The 21,070-nt window shown below is 49.4% G+C and overlaps 1 protein-coding gene and 1 long non-coding RNA gene across 6 annotated transcripts in view; one reads left to right on the forward strand and one right to left on the reverse strand.

The window, feature by feature from the left end:
• LOC135915381 (coronin-2B-like) overlaps positions 1–21,070 on the reverse strand; it is a 294,501-nt gene that overhangs the window by 67,320 nt on the left and 206,111 nt on the right. For 2 of the 5 annotated variants that reach the window (XM_070536932.1, XM_070536930.1), the window contains exon 2: positions 3,012–3,060. The exons of 1 other annotated variant lie outside the window; for it this stretch is intronic. In XM_070536932.1, the coding sequence (XP_070393033.1) occupies positions 3,012–3,035 (24 nt within the window). In that variant the 5' untranslated portion in view covers positions 3,036–3,060. Of the gene's footprint in view, positions 1–3,011; positions 3,061–9,495; positions 10,161–21,070 lie in introns of those variants that run through there. 2 more of the 5 variants (XM_065448414.2, XM_065448415.2) reach the window with 2 other exon arrangements.
• Positions 9,825–21,070, forward strand: part of LOC135915382 (uncharacterized) — a 138,806-nt gene continuing 127,560 nt past the window's right edge. The window contains exon 1 of the long non-coding RNA XR_010568609.2: positions 9,825–9,963. This is a non-coding gene — a long non-coding RNA (uncharacterized lncRNA). The remainder of the gene's footprint in view (positions 9,964–21,070) is intronic.

The raw sequence follows: 21,070 nt of genomic DNA on the forward strand, positions 1-21,070 counted from the left end.
CACGCTCAAGAAGGTTTTAAGAAGCCTCGTATGTATAGCGTGCAGTGTGCAAAAGCAAACATAACAATAAGCCACGCGCAAACTGAGAAGGTGCCATGAAGAAACAAGCCCGCGACAACGCTCCCAGTGCCACGGTGCAGAAGTGTACTGTACTTTTTTCTTTCTGACGAGCCTTCTGAATTTTAGGTTTATAGGCAAAAGAGTAGAGCGGATTCTGAAGCCAAAAAGCTGCTTATTAACCTGGTTTACCGAGGCAGTTTGCATTTTAAGCCGGTTTTGGTTCAGTAGCATTAGAACATCGAGCAAGGGTGACGTCAGAGAATTGCACGAACTGCACATATTTGTATGTTTTGCATAAAAGCTTGACCCCGCGTGTATTTTGCACATAGTGTCGTAGTATGGTCGTGTTTTATAACGAAATCTGCGAAGTTTTCTAAATCCGAGACGTACATATGTTGTTCCTGGGCACGGAGTAAACATTATTATTATTATTATTATTATTATTATTATTATTATTATTATTATTATTATTATTATTATTATTATTATTTGCTGCGAGAATATTACCATTTCCATGTTTCTTTTTTTTTTCTTCTTATAACTGCCTCACGAGGCCCGTCAACTTTTGCCTCTGACAACACGTCTCCGCTTAGCATTCAGCAACATCCTGCTGTTCGTAAGCGTTATAATAGCGCTCTTAACGCTACAATGCAAGGCTTACAGCATCGACCCACCACTACCGTGTAACAACGCTAACCCCATGCTCAGCCGGTACACATCCCATCATTGGAATACATTCAGAGTTCAGAGTACTTTAGTTGAGGGACTGATACTGCGTATTACAGACGCGTTAGAAGGACACCGAAGAGAGATATGTTTAGTTCAGCCAGATTTTAACATTGCGATTCTATACAGTTAGCTGCCTTTTAATGATGGCAAAAGTGGAATTCTTAGTCCGGGAAGCAAGCTAATCAATTATGTTAGCTTCTAATGGCGACGCCATCTCAAGGTATCCCGATGCAAACAGCATAGTGACGTCAGAGCTTGTGACGACGCCTGGTCGAGGCTTGCTAACTGCTAGTCGTAAACACTGCGAAATATGTGCTGCAGTTCACCAGCAGAATTGACAAAAACAAAGAGTTCTGCCTTCATTTCCTCCGCAAACAATTCATACCTTTTTCGTTGTAGAAACAGGCGCAGGCTAATTGTTATGACAAACATGCTAGCCTGGTCCACCAAGAATTAGCAGCTATTACAAGCTTCGTGAATTGGGCTTCTGAATGAATTATCAAATGAGTACCTCTAGTGTCCCCTTATGTGAGATACTAAAAAAGAAACATTCAGAGGAAGCTTTAGCGCTGGCGCTCCTGTCTAAATACATGGGAACAGAGAAATCGTTTTTCTTGGCAACCAATGCACCAAATTTGGTGAGGTTTGTTGCATTTCAAGCAAAACGTTACATTCTAGTGACTACTGGAAGATAACGTTTTATTTAAGTCGGCAACTTCTTTAAATAAAAATTGTTGAAAATTGCAGATTTACAGAAAACAAAACTAGCGAGTTTCGGATTCTATAATTCAGCAACGAAAAAGGATATCACAATTTTGTAACCTGTATGTAATAGCACACCGGAAGCTGACAAATTGATTTATTATGCAAAAGCGTCGTAAAAATTGTAGCAAGTTCACCTCTAATATAAAGTGATATATCAAACTTGTCCCATTTAGATTCTCTAACGGATGAAGTTTACATTACTGCGCTATTTGTTTTTGGTGGAGAGTTACGAATTTGTAAACTTCGTTCTCCTGATTTTTATTTGTTAACCTTAAAAATTTTTGGAATTTTTTGTAAAAACTCCAGTGTCTAAATTAAAACTTTTCTCCTGCGGCTGCTGGAATTTAGCTTTGTCTACTAAATACAACAAAGTTCATTCAAATCGGTCCAGATGTTGCCTCATAAAGACATTTCTTCGTTCTACGTTTATTTGAATAGGCATCACCAGAGTTGGCCTCGAGATATAGCGTAGCTCAAGCTTAACAAGCATTATTCGAAATTCTGCTTTTAATAGTTAGCCCCCAAAAGTTACATTGCTGAAAAAGGATATGCACCAAACTCTGCTCCTCCTGCAGCCTCCCCCCTGCCCCCCTCCCCTTTTTAAAAAAAAAACATTTTTTTCGCCGAAATTAAATTTCAGCGCCGGTACGTCAATGTGATGTCACGTACTTTAAAGCAGTTTGTCCTACTTAGGTCGCCTTGGCGCAGGACAGTTTGACAAGCTTGCTGCTTTGAGTCTGTAGTTCCTTTGGATAGCAATCTAGGCAGTTATCAGTAAACAATTAACTAGGGCCCCAAGCAGACGCTGTCAGAATTCGTGACGCCAGAGCATGCTGTTGCGGGAGCATTAAGAGGTCGTCGCCACATGCCTTACGTGTAGAGAGTTGAAGCGTGTCCGCTATTCCGGCAAACCGGGACGGTTCGGGCGGATTACCGGATGGTCGGGGGCGTAAACGTGAGCGGCCGGAGCAGTGCAGCCACCTGGTGTTGTAGAGCTCAATCAGACAAACACAGAGCTAAAATTGCAGCAACCTACTTTATTATGCTTCGCTGCTGGTGCAAATTTTGGCAGCGGCGTAATTGTGCTGTCGAAACCTTACACCCCAGCTAAGAAGAATATAGTAATTGGCTCTGTGTTTAGGTGGTTGAGCTTTTCACCACCAGCTGGCGCCACCAATCTGGCCGATCACGTTTACGCCCCCCGACCATCCGGTAATCCGCCCGAACCGCCCCGGTTTGCCGGAATAGCGGACACGCTGAAAGCCTCTAGTGTCTTTTCCAGCTTACCGAGCCGCCGCCTCTTACGCTACGAGAGAGGCCATGTAGCTATTACAACAGGAGCGCCATTGACTAATAGAGCTTAACTTAACACATCCCTTACTGGTGTCCCCTTTAAAGAGCATCTCTGAGGCATTGTAAGCGCCCTTCGAGAATGAGGAAGGTTTGGGCGTATATACCTGTGTGTTTCCTTTCTCACCCATGCTCGTGGAATCTTCCAACAAATCACTGCCGAGGGAAAGGGGAAAAAAAGAAGCAGAACAAAAGGCAGGCGTGAACGTAAAGCAACGTGGGCGTGCTCGAAAACGCTCGGTAGCGGCGCAAAAAAAGAAAAAGCGTACCAGCAGCGCGCAAAGCAGAAAAATTGAGAGTTTTAGCTTGTCCGTAAAACGTACTGCAGGTAACGGAATACCGGGTTATCTGATACGTAAGCGTGAACAGCCGATTCGTAGGCGCCATCTTGCAGCGGACAGTATACAACCAGGGAAGACACGGAGCTTTATTGCGGTGACCAATCTTATTATGCTTAAGTACTGCTACAAGGCGTCGGCAGTGGTGCTTTATAGCATCATCATCATCACCATCATCTGCCGTCCGCGTCTCCCGGTAATCCGTGAAGGGCAATACGTATGCGGGACGAGCTAAGACTCTCTAATAATTAGCTCTCTAATAATAAGTTAGCTCTCACTCAATCGTTCACCTTCAATCTCTCACTTCTTTTCCTCAAAAAAACCGTCTTTTCATTGTATTAAAGCTCCAATCCTTTTCTAGACGAACTAAACGCAGACGTCTTCGCTCACAGCTATAAAGCAGGAACTACTACTCTTCAACACGGACAAAGTACAGTCGGCCTTAGAAGTTTACGGACCGCGGGATCTGAGAAAACGAATAATTTTCGAACATTTTTGTAACTGTATAGTCGATGAAACCGCGCAACATCGCGTTGTTCGCTAGTACATGCTGGAAGTGCAGAATATCGGAGGCTGCGTGCCCGGGCAGCGGAGACATCCAGCTTTCTCTCGCGTCTCGCGGTTCGTGAACTTTTGATGCCGGCTGTACAGTGCTGTTTTCTTATTTTTTTTTCCCCGAGTTCATGGGTGCCGTCATCTTGGGCTGTCACAGGAACAACTGCTGAATTTAGAATGCATTGGCACGGATTAAGGTGGTCGGGAAACACCGCGATCGCGTCGGTATAATCATTTTCATACATACGAATCAATATCAGTACAGTGTATTGGTTGTTGGTGGGTGTTTAAAAACGCAGCGTTAGCAGCCCCTGATGACAGCGCTCTCAGTGCTTCCGCCAAAAAAAAAAAATGCCTGTTCCGTAAGACTTCGCCGGCCCAACTACGCGTACTTCCACTGGAAAGAAAGGTGAACGCGTCAAGCGTCCCCGGCGTTTTACTTCGAGTGTACATATGACTGCTAGTTGGCTTTCCTACGCGACTTCATGTGAGGGGACTGAGGCACGCTACGTACTCCTGTGAGATGCGAGACCCCCACACATGTCACGTGACACAAAGGCCGAGAATGGATGTGTTTTGGTTCAATGAGTGGCAAGTTTCTGATTTCGACTCTTCGTCAGATTGTCTCTCCCCTCCTTACCTTTTCTTTTTTTCAACCTGTTCGCACTATTCCCACCGCTTTTATATGAACTCGCATGACGTCCCCTAGGTCATATTGTAGTCCCATTCACAGCTTCCGCTGTGCTGCTGGATATAAGCGGATCTAAATAACGTGCTGCTTTTCGCCGTGATGTCTGTCTTCGATGACGTCGGTACATAACCCCTGCACCAATACGGTAAAGTTAGCTCTTATGGCTTGCCACTTGGTCACATTTCGCGATCACTGCGATAGGCAACGCACGCTTTCCAAACAGGCTATTCGCTAAATACTTATTACCTCTCTCTCTCTCTCTCTCTCTCTCTCTCTCTCTACGTGCGTTTACTGCGCCACGGAGTCGTCCGTGAGTGAGCCGGCAGGGAAGCAAATGAACGCATGGGAACAAAATCGTCAACGGCTTCAGCGGCAAGGTGTAGAGGTATACGTTTTCCGCCAGCACGCCAAATTTCAATCGCTGACGAAAAGACGCTTCATATTGTCAGAACCCTGCAGACACCCGCGCCCCTCATTCATAGCGCTCTGCAACTTTCCTCGAGGTTATCGCTAAAGACAGTGCGTCTATCGCAACGTTCTCGGAAGTTTTTCCCAAACGTCCACGAGCGTCAGATATGCTACGCGCAAGAAACCGACTCATAGCGTAGCCGGCAGCTCGTCGAAGTAGCTGGTATGCCTGTACTTAAACATGTTCCCCGGCAGTCTCTATAGGCGCGTGTCAACCCGCTCTAATAAAACGCAAGACGATTCGTATTCCGAGGTCGCCGTTGTGTATTGAAATGATCGTGTGTGCTCACGTTACCGTCGGTGCACGCCGCCCCACGTGAGTGTCGTGCTTGCGCACCAAGGTCGACGAACTTCCGACGACACCGCGATTTCAACGACTACCGTTCCAAGCGCGCTCGTCAGATAGGTGTTCGGCCTCTATAGATATGTTTACGCGTATTACTATACCTCGGGGATAATGCTATCGCAGACCCGCCAAGCGCGTTTGCTATAGACTTGTCGGTAGACTCAAAACACCGGAGCTGCATACACACGAGCGCGATATATCTTCCCGGATCGCGTACAATCGCCCGGTCCGTTGAGTGCTCCGATAGGGCGGTGTTTGCCGCGGGCGGATGTCAGCTCGTGTAAAGAGGTTTGTTTGGCAGCTACCGCGAGACGGAAGAGAGCTGCGCGGTGATGGGATGCGCGCGTGCATTTAACTGGGACGCTAAAAATAAAAAAATAGGCTGAGCTGAATTTGTAGGTTGATCTCGTAAAATACAAATAAAAAGACAGTTGAAAAAAAAAATCATGTGCCATTCTACTCTGTGAAGGTGCATGACCAGCGGACCTGTTTAGCGCGCGACACATAGGTGACACAGAATTTTCGACAAAGGTACGATCTCATTTGTCTTGATTTTTCTATACGTTCGAGTGGAGCATGGGTCCGCTGCCCCGAGGAGGAACCGGGGGAAATGAGACACGCGTGACGTTTCGGCGGGACAGCCACCGCGGGAGAGCGGAAGGAAAGGAGATACGCAATGTGCTTGGAATGCCGACAAAGAGAGGGCGGTGCGAACGTATATAGACATGGCCGACGCGGGTTAAAGTGTAGTGTACGTCTGTTCTTATAAGCTTAATATCCGATATTATTTTTGCAAGCTGGCGGTCTACTTGAAGCCTGATTTACCTCCGGCGCGGGTCGGCCCGGTGTTTCACTATCTCCGGGATCGGTCCACGGTTTTTGAACACGCAGAACAAAAATACACGAAACCCTAGACATAAACGGCTTCGCTGTTAAAAATGGGAGGCGGTTGGGCCTCTAGTTGACGTCAATCAACGGCCCACATTTTTACACTGCACTACCTTCGAAATCGGCTCACATTTTTAGAATGCTCTAGACTCGCGACCGGCCCCGGAAAGAGGCTCAAAACATGTTAGAGCAAGCTCATGGGGGCGGGGCCAGTTGGTGCATGAGGAACCTGAAAAAGGGGGGTATACCAGCGAATACACAAGGACGCGAACACAAGAAAAAAGGCGTTAGCCACAGACATTGTCTTTAGAAGCAACCCTTATGCTCTGAGACAGGGTTCGTTAAGCGAGAGGGGGAAAAAGGAAAAGAGAAACGAAGAAACACGAGAAATACGCGTGTGGCGACGCCGCCTCTAAGCTCTCGCACCAATTTGCAGTGACGTCACGGATTTTCACAGCGCCTATAACCGGGTTCGCAGTTAACTTCTTGTCGGCAACGATGGACTACGATGTATTATAAAAGAGCGAAATATCGAACTTTGCACGTTGTAAGAACTTACACTGCACCACGTTTGAAAACCATGACGTCACACGGACGTACACCCCCACCCCACCCCAAAAAATAATAAAATGGTGACTTCATATTTTCTTATAGTAGTAAACTTATTTACCGTGAAATTTGCGAACACAAACATCCGAAATCGCACTTTATCAGTCTAAACAGGTTTGGTGCTTCTCTGTGGTATCCCTTTAAATGTCGGAGGGTGCTTACGTACCTCGAACTCTTAACTAGGTTTTCTGCCGTTCTCACAACGATTAATGTAATATCCTGGGATGGGGGGAGGGGGGGGGGAGGCTTTCACAGCAAAATATACCCCCGCTGGCTAACACCAAGATAAGCCGTCGAGCATAGTTCGTACAGCAGTGCCAATAGAACTAACGTTAAAGGGCCCCTGAAACGTGTCGGACAAATTTTGTAGGCGCGTAGGGTACAGCTTAAGTAGAACATTCGCACCACAATTTAAGTGAAGCGTTACGTATTAATGGAGCTGCAAGCGATTAGAAGTTACCCTCCTCCCTAGCTATGCTTTTCCTCCTCAACTCGCTCGCCGAGCGAGCGGCGCTAAGCTCCGCCTTCACTGGTTTAGCGTCACGATGCGACGTCACATCGCTCACTTCCGGTTGTTTAGGAGCACGCCCCCTCCCGCGCGAGACCTCTCCGCTAGCCGCTTGGCCGTCGACCGAGAGCTATCGAAGCAGCGTGCGTTGCGAGCATTCTGTCGTAGCGCCGAACGTGTCCGGTACTCCGCTAAAAACAGGCAAGCTGGTCATTTCGACAAATTACTGGAGGCATAAACTCAAGCTGATGAAGGAACTTTAGCGTAGACCTACGTGAGCAGCCTCATCGGTCTGCACGGTCCAGACACTTGCTGGCGCAGCGCTTAACCAGTCAAACAAAGCGCTAATATTGCTCTAACCAAGTGTAAAGCATTTTAAACATTTATAAATCAATGTGTTGATGATTACACTCCTGCGAAAAATACACACCAGCAGCTAAGAATACACTTCGTTGCTGCTACTGTGTATGGTTGAGCTCTGTGCCACCAGGTGGCTGCACCGTGCAGACCGTTCACATTTGCCCTTCTGCTCATCTCGTGGCTAATCCCGGCAAAGTCAAGCGGCCAGACCCTGTCCCCTTGCGCTTGCGTTTGCCCTAATACTGGACTCGCGGTTTGCAGGTCGCTAGGTTTGTAGTCCACAAGGCAACAAAGTCGAATCATAGTGCTTGCGAAAAGACTGAGACCGACTCTGACCGCGGAGCTCTCGTCAAAATGGAGTACGTTGTAACACAAGCAGACGACACTTGCTGTGTGCCGGAAGTGCTAAAGTGTACTAAAAAACTATTCTTGTGTATTCTTTTTAAGTTATTTTCTTTTTACAAAAACAAAGTAACTAACATTCCAACTATTACGAGCATCATTTGTTCACCATAAAGTTGGAAAAATTATCGACCACGCGCCCTGGTCAGCCAATCAGATAGCTCGCCCATATGACGTAATATGGGTTATTTGCATCATATGGGTAGGGGCGGCTTAAAATTCCGCCGAGCAGTGCGCTGCGATCGGCAGCGATGTGTATTTTTAAAACCTTATAATAAATTACACGCTTTACGCAGAGCACTTAGATGCATCAATTAATGATCAGAAGAACCTACTCTAACGGCTCAGTAGGTTTGTAGAAAATCGCCAAAATCGTTTCAGGGTCCCTTTAACCCACCTCCTGAGAATGTGTGGCATCGACTCAGGTGACCTCGCAGACTTAACAGTACGGACAAGCTCCGGTCAGAGGGCACACGGAGTATTGGCTATGGAAACGTAGAAATGTCCCTTGATCACTGCGTTCAAACTGAGATCAGAAAAAAAGCGACCAGGCCACACAGAAGGCCACAGACGAGCCAGTTTTCACTGTAGGTACAGTGAACTAGAATACGCGGGGCGATTTTTTTTTTTCGGACCATGCAGAATATGTATAAATCTCCTGTGGCATACAGCGTAATTGTATTCCTTGAGGTGGATTTATCGAAACGGCGGTCGTTATTCGCACGATAAATCCGTATGCATAATGGACTAATTAACAAAGATGTACAAATCAACTGCAAATTAATTGACGAAAACGATAGTGAAGTTTCGCTAATTCGTCGATTATGCATTTCCATTTCTCGTGCGAGCAGTGTTCGCCTCGTCGAGTATTCGAGCTCAAGAACTAGAATTGTGCTATGTGCGCCACAGGCGGTTTTCAAAAATTCCGTATGAACTAAAGAATAACTAATAACAGGCACACGCACGCACACACGCACACACGGCATATGCCGTATACACGAAGCCGACCGTCGACAGCGCGCGATGCGATAGTTCCCAGACCCACCTGTACAACTGTCTTCCCTCCCTAACCTCACGCGTACCACCACAGCGCCGTTCCTTCGCTTTGCCACAGGTGCCACCGAAAGTGACTATACATACCTATCTGTTAGGTAGGTATGTATGTACTCTGTATGTAGATGGGAATGCACGATGGGCTAAGTGTGTATCTATACGATGACCGCGCGCCTTTTTTCTTCTGCAGCGTGCGCTTAACATTGATCGGCGTACATACCACATACATGGCCCCCACACAACGTCGCGACCCGCGACCAGCACGACGGGCTACGTACACGCACACGTGAACATACACCTGTGCCACAGCGGGCTCGCTATTAGGGACACTGGAATCACACCGGCGCGAAGAGCACAGCGCATCGCGACGTACGCCTGGTGGACGTCTCGCCGCGACCGTCGCCGGCGTCCCCCCGGAGCCGGCGCGACGACGCGGACGCGTCCCGGTTCGTCGGCCATGGCGACCGCGACGGAGGCGCTGCAGGGCCCGTCGCCCCGGTCCCCAAGGGTCCATGCGGTGGCCGACTCCCCGTGGCTGCCGCTGCTCAGGAGCCCAGCAGCACGGCGGGACGGCGCCGAGCGACGCCTGTCCGGGCTGCCATGGGGCGGGCCGGCCGAGCTCCGGCTCGAGCCCCAGCACGTGCACAAGAGCGAACCCATGCGGCGCTGGCGGAGAAATGGCGGCTCGCCCGGCCCGTCCGCTTGTCTCTTGCTCTCCTCTCGTGGCTCGTACCCGCTATGCATAGGATGGCTCGGTTCGTCTGTTCTTCGCGTCAGTCGTCGCCACATATCCTGCCCGTGCTTGAAGAGGACGCCTCGTTCGCCGCACTTCTCGAAAGAGGTGGGTATGAGACGCAGAACGAAATTCACTGAATACGCGTTTGACCTATCCTCCGCGGCGGATTTGTGTCGTTCCCTGACGTCGTCGTCGTCGTCGTCAAACTCATCGAGTGGCCCCTTCAGCCCGCCGTCTGACTCTCGACCTGTATCCCCCGTGGGTTCGGGCCACTGCTCGCGATCCGACAGCGACAGTGGGTCTCGCACGGACGGGTGACGCAGAAGCGACGAACTCTCCTTCGACACGAATCGACACGAAGGTCGCTCGGGACCAAGGAGGTTTCATTTTTTGAAACTCCGTGTTCTGGGCGCGGTCAAATTCAGCCATATTGTTAAATTCTACAATGGCGGCGTTTTCAGCCATTCGGAGAGGTCGTATATATAGTCGCACTGTCTGCCCGTCACAGAGCTCTGGCGAGATGGCGAATTCGACAATACGGCGGAATCCGACACTCCCCGGAACAGTATACATATATACGCGGGAAAGAACGGCTGTCCCATGCCCATTATTGAGACGTTCCCTTTTCAGAACAGGCGAGAATATTTTGAAGCTAAGCATGTGTGTGGTAGGAGTGTGTGCGTGGGGGACAGCCGTCCGCATTTTCTCATCCGCGCAGACCCCGACCCCCCCCCCCCCCCCCCTTACTTCAGGTTTTCCTGTGTACACAATGACGCTTGCAGCAGAATTCTTGCCGGACTTCGACGCGTTATGCGACATCCGCTTCCACGACCGCAATGCCCTGCGACAAATTCGCCGGCCGAGCAAGTCCGCGGCTGCACACGAGGAAAACGCCGGCGGCAGGCGACCATCCGCGACCGTTATGCACGTTGTTGTTGTTGTTGTTGTTGTCGTCGTCGTCTTGAGTGGCCGTGGCACATACCCACAGTGGGGCCATCAATCGGGTGGTTCAATTAGGTGCATTCTCTGGGAGCTCCAGAGCGTAAACATTGTCGTCGGCGGCGCGAAGCGGGTGGCAAGCGCACAGGTCGCCGTCTAAACGCAATCGGAAAGGTCTCTTCTTTGGAACATGCAGCCCAGTTGGAGGCACTTTCATCGCCGATATAAGCGCCGATCGTAAAGGGTCTGTGGGACACGAGCTTCTCACTTCTTTCAAGAAAGGTTGACATACTCTTCCTAATACGAGCATCCGGACACAGAATGAGCTATATAACCGCGGCCGCGCTCTATCTCTTCAAAGGTAATCTCGCTACATTCGGGCATTGCAAACAATTACTAGCCCGGTGCGTTAATCACACGAGATCGATCGCGTCGGGGGAAAAAAGAAAAAAGTTATATTAAACTTCCGCTGAAACAGCTGAAAATTGAAACGAAATTCCGAGCATTCCGGGCACCCTCATTCCCAAAGCGTTGAGCGTTCTCGTCGTCAAAGACGACGCCACAGATCTCGCTAGAGTTACTATATATGCTACCACAGGACCTGTGGTAGCATACAGTAACTCTAGATCTCGCCTAGTGGCACTGCCCTCTATACATCCTGTAAAATGGGATTTGCACCTGTTACCCCTGTCCGAAGACGAGGACAGGAGCGCACCAAATTCATTAATTATCCATTCGCTCCTGTAAATATTAGTGCGTTCAAATCCCCTCCCCCCCTCCCCCCGCCAGGTTACTACTGGCCCATACCCCGCTGTGGGTACGTGGCATGTCGTGAGAAATCATTATCATCATCGCGGCATCGGTGTACCGGTATGTGCCACGTTGAAAAGGAATCACCATCAACGCCTGCAGCGAAACAATATCCAGTAGCAACGCAGACAACACGGGCGCTGCCGAGAAAGAAAGCAGAGCGCACAAAACCGCCACGCGATGTTCGCCGTGCCGCAAGGAAGAGAGTGAGGGATGGGCGGGCCTCGCGGCATGCACTATATATACACTGTAAACGGAAATAACTCCGACGTGGGAGTATAACGCTTGTCCTCTAGCGACCCCCCGGTTCGGAGTTTATTATGCTCCGTATGATCGGAGTAGAATTTTTACTCCGTGCGAGCGGAATTTTCGCGTGGAATTATGGGAGGTATTTTTACTATCTTTTCTTTCTTTTTTGCTTTGCAATGGACGGAGTTTTTTTGAGGTGCAACGGGAGTATAAAAAGAGGCATCGCGTCAGTTTGCGCGAACATCTTTACATAGAGAGGCTGCTGGTCAAATTTTGAAATATGCACACGAGACCGCGTCAAATTCTACGAAACAAGTCAATGAAAGCACATATATCATGACATACATAAACATTTCAGAAACGCCCAATGCAGAAACTTGAAAGACATCCCACGTACACGCGATACCCAAGAAGCAACGGTGCCAGTATATATAGCCACGATACTGTGTGCCTCTAAACCGCCTAGGGAGCAGATGTGCTTCATTCAGAATTACGACTCCCATGCTCGTTCATACGAGATGTGCCTCTGTGATATTAACAGAATACCTTATTCAACACAAAACTGTTAATTCAGAATAGTGAGAGAAAAAAGTTAATGGCGTAAATTTTCACAATTAGCATGCCATTCTGAGTGCTGGAGCGACTTCGCACACTGCCGGCGTTCGCGGCCAAAAAGTAGTGCGTTAGTTACAGTAAGCAAGAAAAATGTAAGTGCGTCTGCTTCATAGCAAAATTAAATTTTTGCGATATAGTGGTAGCGTAGCAACAAATTATTAGGTGTGAGCATGACCCGCAGCAGCCGACGTAACACCGAAAAATGCGCAGTCATACATATTATACACCGCACTACTTGCTCTGCGTCCAAGCAATATCTCTCGGTTGTGAAAAGGAGCTACATAGCTGATCTGTCGAGTGAATGCTTAAACTCGGAGCGAGCAGGCATGCGTCTAAATTAGTGTCTCGGATAGAGCGTAATATTAATGCAATATCGGAAGCAATGACGTGACCAAAACCTATATGCGCGATAACAATTCGATGCACATCGCTCAATAAGAAGCTTTATTTACAGTACGCACACTTATGTCCTACCGTTTTTCTTCGGGTGAAAATATCCGTTCGCAGATATATAAAAACAGTTGCTTGCACTCCGATCTTTCTCACTGGCAACACAGCACCGCAACGAACTTGGGGTACGCCATACATGTGCGACTAGCACGGACGTCGTCGCTCAAACAGTGGCTGCTGTTGCCATTGCTACGCGGTCCTTTCAAACACTACACCAGACGTTGTCAGCATGTACCCAAAAGGACATAAAAGTCGCATTTCACGTACTGAACAACACAAGCCAGGGTCACGCAGCACGAAAACACAGTCAGAACCTGAGCCGACATCACGAGCCAGTGAGTAGCTTCGAGGTATACCTAAGCCTTTTTCCGCACTTGAAAACGTTGCTCTTGCATTCATCGTTGTCAGCAAAGTGATCAGAGCAAACGTACTTGAAGCTGAGAAACAGCGAGCTTCAGGCATGCCAATAACACTTTCTGGAAGGAAATACGGGAAACAAATTGACGAAACGCTGTCACGGAGCGACACTTCACAAATGTAAACAAACCGTCAGCCATGAGCACTGCCGACTCCGCCGAATGCGCCCGGTCGCTGGCGAGGCGCACAGCCTCATGGGAAGCGCCACGTGACCAAGCTCTTTCGGCGGAGGGGAGTTTTTAAAACTCCCTGTCGGAGTTTCACGGGAGAACAAGATTTTTAAGCGGAGTAAAATCGCGTCATGTCGCCCTAATACTCCCGCAGACAGCCAGCGGAGTGAAACGAGGGAATGGCGCTGTTTTGCTCCCATACATCGGAGTAAATACTTGAGGAGGGGAGGTTTTAGGGTACATCACCTGTTAAAAACTCCCAGGTGGGTTTATTTTCGTTTACAGTGTACGTCACTGGGTCTCGACCTCGAAGGTAGAGGAGGAGTACGCTGGTCGATGCAATGGGAGAGTGATTTTGCTGCATGGAGGTTAGTTCACTTACTCGCACCATCGCCTGACAACCTACATTTGCATGTATCTCCGCTCGTATACCGGATCGTTAAACAGATAAAAAATATCCGACGGGGCCCCCCGTTGAAACGTACTGAAGGGCACTTTAGAGCGAGCTCTAACGCGACAGTAGCTGACGCATACTCGCCGAGGCCAAGTGTTGATATATATATATATATATATATATATATATATATATATATATATATATATATATATATATATATATATATATATGTGTGTGTGTGTGTGTGTGTGTGTGTGTGTGTGTGTGTGTGTGTGTGTGTGTGTGTGTGTGTGTGTGTGTGTGTGTGTGTGAACGAGGACATATCTCTCCTTTCTCCTCACATGTATGTCTCGTGCACGTTGCTCGTCTCTCATTCCTCTAATACTGGCGCTACAATTTCAACTATGGCCGCGAAATGGCCGGCTGCCCTCAATGCTACGAGTCACAATTACTCCCGATGGAAGACAACGGTTCAAGTGGCCACAGTGCGTGATTTATTTAGTATGCACTATCTATAGCCAATCCCTCGTAGTTACAAGTAAGTAAAAAAAGAGCCCGCACGTGAGAGGGATAAGGCAGAGTCGAACGGATGCGCACTGTTTGCCCAGTCGTCCGTGTAGCCCGACGGAAGGCCGGGCATTACGCATGCCTACTACACACGCTGTTGGCGGACGGTGGGCGGATGCGAGGGACCCAGGCGTGAATGTCAAGGCTAAGGTCAAGTCGCCCACACTTCCGCTCGGCGTAAAGTGGCTTCACCCACGCGCACCGCTTTCTCGAGGCGCGCGCACGATCGCACTCGATCGGAGACGTCTGCAGAGAGGGTCGCGGCGATGAAACAGGGCTCCCTCGACCGAAGATGGTCTCGGAGGCCGGTAACGACTTGTAACTTTTTGAATGCGAAAGTGTTTTAAAAAAGGCTCATTATGCGGTAAACCCGGCTTTGGCGTGAGCACAAGATGGTGCAAAAAGGCTATGAACCCTCGACCTTTGGCGTTAATTAGGGCGAAGTTAAATTAAGACGACTGAAAGAGAATAGGCATCGCGTCGTGGTCGCAATGCTTCCGCGTTCATCCACGTAGAGATAACTAAGTGTCCCTTCACCTATTTCGCGTACGAGTGGAATCGTTGTTGGTTTCGGGCGAATCTATAGAGCCCTCGCGAGAATCGCCGGCAACCGCTTCGCCAGAGCGTCGCCTGTCAGCAGAGTTTGATAAGAAACCTGTGTAAAACCTAGAGGGCACCTCGTGTTCAGTGCATCATCATCTGGAAGCGCATCGCGAGGCAGAACAGCATACGCGAGCCGGCCGGTTAATTACGAGTCATCCAAGTGCACGATGTCCCTCTTTCTCCCTGCCCACTCCCACAGTTCTCGACGCGCCGCTCGCAAACGAAGTCCGCGCGCGTCACTTAATAGATGCGAGAAAACAAGACACACTTCCATATTGAATGTGTCCTAACGGGGAACACATACACACAGTTAAATTATATATGGGGTTTTACGTGCCAAAACCACCATCTGATTATGAGGCACGCCGCAGTGGGAGACTCCGAAAATTTGGAGCACCTGGGGTTCTTTAACGTGCACCTAAATCTAAGTACGCGGATGTTTTCGCATTTCGCCCCCATAAAAATGCGGCCACCGTGGCCGGGATTTGATCCCGTGACCTCGAGCTTAGCAGCCCAACACATAGCCACTAAGCAAATCACGGTGGGTGGGGAACACACAGACGTGTGTACAAAGGCAAACAGCACATCGATTTTCACCTTTTGTTGGAGCATTGTTGATGGCAAATCCATATGAGTGAACTGATTGAAATGAAGTGAGCCTCCTATAGAGATATGGGTAAGTATAATGGGCCATACTTTGACAAAATAGTAAACATGAGGCAAGAATTGGTGCTAAATAGACTATGTACGTGCTAAATAGACTATATACCGCTTGGAGAAAAAACAATGCAAGGACGTCACGTGGCAATGTGCGCGTGTATGTGACTCGCTCTTTTTTTTTTTCACGAAGTGGACGTGAAATTGCCACACTTGCTCTCAAACAGGTGTTGCGTGGTAAAGTAGTCGGCTTTACAGCTGTAGACGTTACAATATCGTATTGTATTTTAGCGCCCGATACAGGACAATACGCGTACAGAAAGCTCAAGCACGCGAGCTAACACCAAAACTTATTTTATCAGCCATTTATCGATCGAGACGTTTTGTTCGCACGACAAGACAAATTGTATCCGTGTTTGGCGTTAAAACTGGATATGAGTCAAAACCGCCAACTCGCCCAAACTTTGGGAACTGGTGAGAATTTAAGAAATCGACTTCCTGTCGTCACGCGCTGCAATGGTTTATGAAGCCATGGCGTCTATAGCTGCTGTGCACGAGGTCGCAGGTTCGCTTGCCGTTGGCCGCACTTGGATAGGGGGGGGGGGGCGGAATTCGAAAGCGCCCCCGTGTTTGGATTTGGGTGCATTTTGTTATAATCTTACGCGGTCGAATTTAATGCGGAGGCTTCGCGCGTCAGTTTAAAATCCGGGGTACATCAAGGTTAGTCAAATCGCAACAACCCGAACCACACACAACGTCACAACGACACAACGACTTTTCGTCCTCATAGGAGCAATGCATGCTTCGGCCGGGGAATCGAACACAAGACATCCTGAGCAGCCGTGGAACGTCAGCAGCGAGTGCCTTTTAAACGGTCGCGCTAAGCAGCACCAGCTCAGTTTGGTGAAGTACTTATTTTCCCCCCCGAAGATTTGATCCGAGACGGAATTTTCCAACAACTTTTCGTCAGCACAGGATTATAGATTAGTGGCTGTGAACGAGCCCTTCGGACGTATCATCTCAAGTGTCCCTTTAAATCTCTCAGCCAGCACGCGATGCGTGAACGCGCTTTTTCCTCTCGATCACACGGCGCGTTCTTCCTCGCGGACCGCACGAGTTCCGGACCTGCGACATCACGAGCGGTCCTCGCTTCGGGTACGGCGGGTCGCACAAAGTGATAGCTCCAGCGCTTTCGAGATCGGCGAGAGAAATTGCGGCACCCAGAGAGAGAGAGAGAGAGAGAGACGCCTGACGAAACTGTCCTCGCAGCATAAAGGCTGCCCTGCCCTCTGCCGCCGCTCTCCGTTTTCTTTTAAATTTCGCTTTCCGCTGACGATCCGCGGACAAAGACCGACTCCTCCGCCTCACTTGCTCTCTCCACAACGTTGCCTTCGAGTTTAGTGTGTAATCGGGAGCAAGCACCAGACAGAGGAAAACATAATATGAGAGGCGTGTATAGCACACCGACGTCGAGTGACTGGCGAAATTTAACGAACCACTGTATAAATAGAGAAACGCTAAATCACTGATAACGTATCCTGATGGAACCCCAGCGCCGGTGCGTATGTGTGACGTCACGGATTTAGGAGTATATGTTTATATATATTTTCGCACTTGGGCCATTGTGGCTCGGTAAAACTTCCCAACATTTGTGGAGTTCAGTTTCTTTTTTGGCTCTACTAGAACTCAGTGTAGCCCACCTTTACCGACAGAAATCCTTGCTCGGCGCCGTGAAAATCCGTGTCGTCAAGGCGAAGTGCTGCGCGCGAACAAGACGGTGTCGGGACGCACCGTTCTTTTTTTTTTTTCCGCCTTTTGCGCTTTTTCGGACTAGCCACCCTCGCGGTAAGAGCGTCTATCTTTTTCCTTTCTTTTATTGTATGCGTACGAGAGTAATTTACTGATGCAGCTCATGCAAATTATTTCCATCTTCTCCGGTGCGTTTAGCTTCCCAAAAAAGCAGCGCTGGGGCTAGAGTAGAAGAGCTCCGAGTTTATTTTAAACATGCATGCGCCTTTAGCGTGCGTCCAAAGCTCGCTACATACACGGGACCGTTGCAGCATCCCAAGCTTTGAGGATGCGGTCGCGCAGCGGCACGTACAAATCGAACCGCGGCCATGCCGTTCTCAGCAGCACGCGAGCGGTATCCGCTACAGCTGTAAAACACCGTGACTGCAGCGGACAACCTGCGCGGTTCCCACACTACGGCACTCCTGCTCGTGCGCGAATTCGGCCTCCGGCTATTCCACGGACGACCTCGTCATGTTCGGGGCGAAGTCGATCGCTTTGCACACACACACACACACACACACACACACACACACACACACACACACACACACACACACACACACATATATATATATATATATATATATATATATATATATATATATATATATATATATATATATATATATATATATATATATATATATATATATATATATATATATATATTGAAGTGGGGTTTATGTAGCTCGTTCGAGGGATCGCAGGTAGCTCTAGATACGAGTCCTAGCGCTTCGCACCAACAACCCGCGCTCGTGTCTCGCGCCGCAGCGGTGGCAGTCCGCACAGTGCCACATGCATATTACCCACTACAACTACAGTGCCACATGCATATTACCCGCTACAACTTCCCCCGGGGCGAAGAGGAGCCATCCTGGCGACCTAAGGCGATGATACGATAAGGGGGTCGTGGTACGGCTTCAGGCGGCTGACGTGAACAGTCTCGCGGCCACGGCGAGGTTTGTCCGAAGATGGCGTCACCGGTTCGACCACATAATTCACAGGCGAAGTACACGCGACGATCCGGTACGGACCTTGATATTTCGGGGCAAGCTTTGGGCTAAGGCCTGGAGCTTGGAAGGGCAGCCGAAGCCAGACGTGAGAGTCCACGGCGAAGGACTGTGTGGGCTGATCGTTGTCGTGGCGATCTTTGCGGATTCCTTGGGTATCCGACGTGAACGAGCGAGCCAGTTGGCGGCACTCTTCAGCATGGCGAGCAACTTCGGAAAGAGGGGTGAATTCAGAGGCATCCGGGTGATATGGTAGTACGGTGTCGAGGGTAGTGGATGGTTCACGCCCATAAAGAAGGAAAAATGGTGAGAAGCCTGTGGTAGCCTGAACGGCGGTATTGTATGCGTACGTCACAAAAGGGAGGACATCGTCCCAATTGGAATGATCCGACGCAACATACATGGTGAGCATGTCCCCAAGGGTGCGGTTGAATCGTTCCGTTAGACCGTTAGTTTGTGGGTGATACGCCGTAGTGGTGCGGTGAATAGTGCGGCACGCGGCGAGTAGCTCATTAATAACTTCGGACAAGAAGACACGGCCTCGGTCACTGAGCAGTTCTCGCGGTGCGCCGTGCCGTAAGACGAAATGCCGTAAGATGAATGCGGCGACGTCGCGAGCAGCAGCCGAAGCAAGTGCAGCAGTCTCAGCATATCTTGTCAGGTGGTCTACTGCGACAATTATCCAACGATTGCCGGTAGCGCTGCATGGAAGAGGCCCATAAAGGTCGATGCCAACCCGATCAAAAGGACGTGCAGGACACGGTAAAGGTTGCAGAGGGCCTGTCGTATGAGAAGATGTCTTGCGTCGCTGACAGGCTGCACATGACCGAATGTACTTGCGGACATAAGAATACATGCCGCGCCAGTAGTACCGCTGGCGGAGCCGCTCGTAGGTTTTCAGGACGCCAGCATGAGCTTGTTGTGGGTCTGCATGGAAATACGTGCATACGTCGGAACGCAAATGGCGAGGGATGACTAGTAGCCATTTGCGACCGTCGGGCTGATAGTTTCGGCGGTACAAGATGGCGTCCCGTAGCACGAAGTGGGTGGCTTGGCGACGAATGGCTCGAGGGCATGTAGACGTTGAAGAACTGCTAAGAATGTCAATAAGAGAAACAATCCACGGATCTTTTCTCTGTTCAGACGGCATGTCAGTAACAGCAAGCGTAGCAACCGGGCACTCTGTGGATGAAGGTGGCCTTTCGTCGGATCGCATGGGCGCACGGGAGAGCGCATCTGCATCAGAATGTTGGCGCCCGGATCGATAAATGACGCGAATGTTAAATTCTTGGATCCGAAGAGCCCAACGTCCAAGACGCCCCGACGGGTCTTTCAGTGACGCAAGCCAGCAGAGCGCGTGGTGGTCTGTCACAACGTCGAACGGACGGCCATACAAGTAAGGGCGAAATATGTTTAAGGCCCAAACAATAGCTAAACATTCTTTTTCCGTGACAGAATAATTGGATTCTGCCTTCGTGAGAGCACGACTCGCATATGCAACCACATATTCTGCAAAGCCAGGCTTCCGTTGTGCAAGGACGGCCCCAAGACCAACGCCGCTGGCGTCGGTATGAACTTCAGTCGGTGCACTCGGGTCGTAGTGGCGTAGAACAGGCGGTGAGGTAAGCCGACGACGCAAAGTGGTGAAGGCTTGGTCACACGCCGGAGTCCAGTCGCGAAGGTCACCAGAGCCAGCCAGGAGCTTCGTCAGGGGAGCGATGATGCAGGCAAAATTGCGCACAAAGCGGCGAAAATAAGAGCAAAGACCGACGAAACTGCGGAGCTCTTTCACTGTAGTCGGCCGCGGAAATTCTGCGACAGCACGAAGTTTGTCAGGGTCGGGAAGGACGCCGTCTTTGGACACGACATGGCCAAGTATGGTCAGCTGGCGGGCTCCGAAGCTGCACTTTTTCAAGTTAAGTTGAAGGCCGGCGGTGGTAAGGCAAGTAAGGACTTCGCGTAGACGAGAGAGGTGAGTGGTGAAATCAGGGGAGAAAACTACCACGTCGTCTAAATAACATAAGCATGTCTTCCATTTGAGGCCTCGTAGAAGATTGTCCATCATCCTTTCGAATGTCGCGGGTGCATTGCAGAGGCCGAATGGCATTACGGTAAACTCATACAGGCCATCAGGCGTAATAAAAGCTGTCTTGGAGCGGTCGGATTCATCCACTGGCACTTGCCAATAGCCCGATCGCAAGTCCAAAGAAGAAAAGAATTCGGCACCATGAAGACAATCTAAGGCGTCATCTATGCGCGGTAGAGGATAGACATCTTTGCGTGTAATCTTGTTGAGGCGACGATAGTCCACACAGAAACGAATCGAGCCATCTTTTTTCTTAATGAGTACTACAGGAGATGACCAAGGGCTGCAGGATGGCTTGATAACACCACGTTCAAGCATGTCTTCAACTTGCTCGGCGATGACACGACGCTCGGTGGATGACACGCGGTACGGACGCTGGCGTAATGGTGCGTGATGTCCCGTATCAATGTGGTGAGAGACGGTACTTGTGCGGCCTAATGATGCTTGGTTG

The sequence above is a fragment of the Dermacentor albipictus genome, chromosome 4, assembly GCF_038994185.2.
Source record: "Dermacentor albipictus isolate Rhodes 1998 colony chromosome 4, USDA_Dalb.pri_finalv2, whole genome shotgun sequence".
NCBI classification, from domain to species: domain Eukaryota; kingdom Metazoa; phylum Arthropoda; class Arachnida; order Ixodida; family Ixodidae; genus Dermacentor; species Dermacentor albipictus.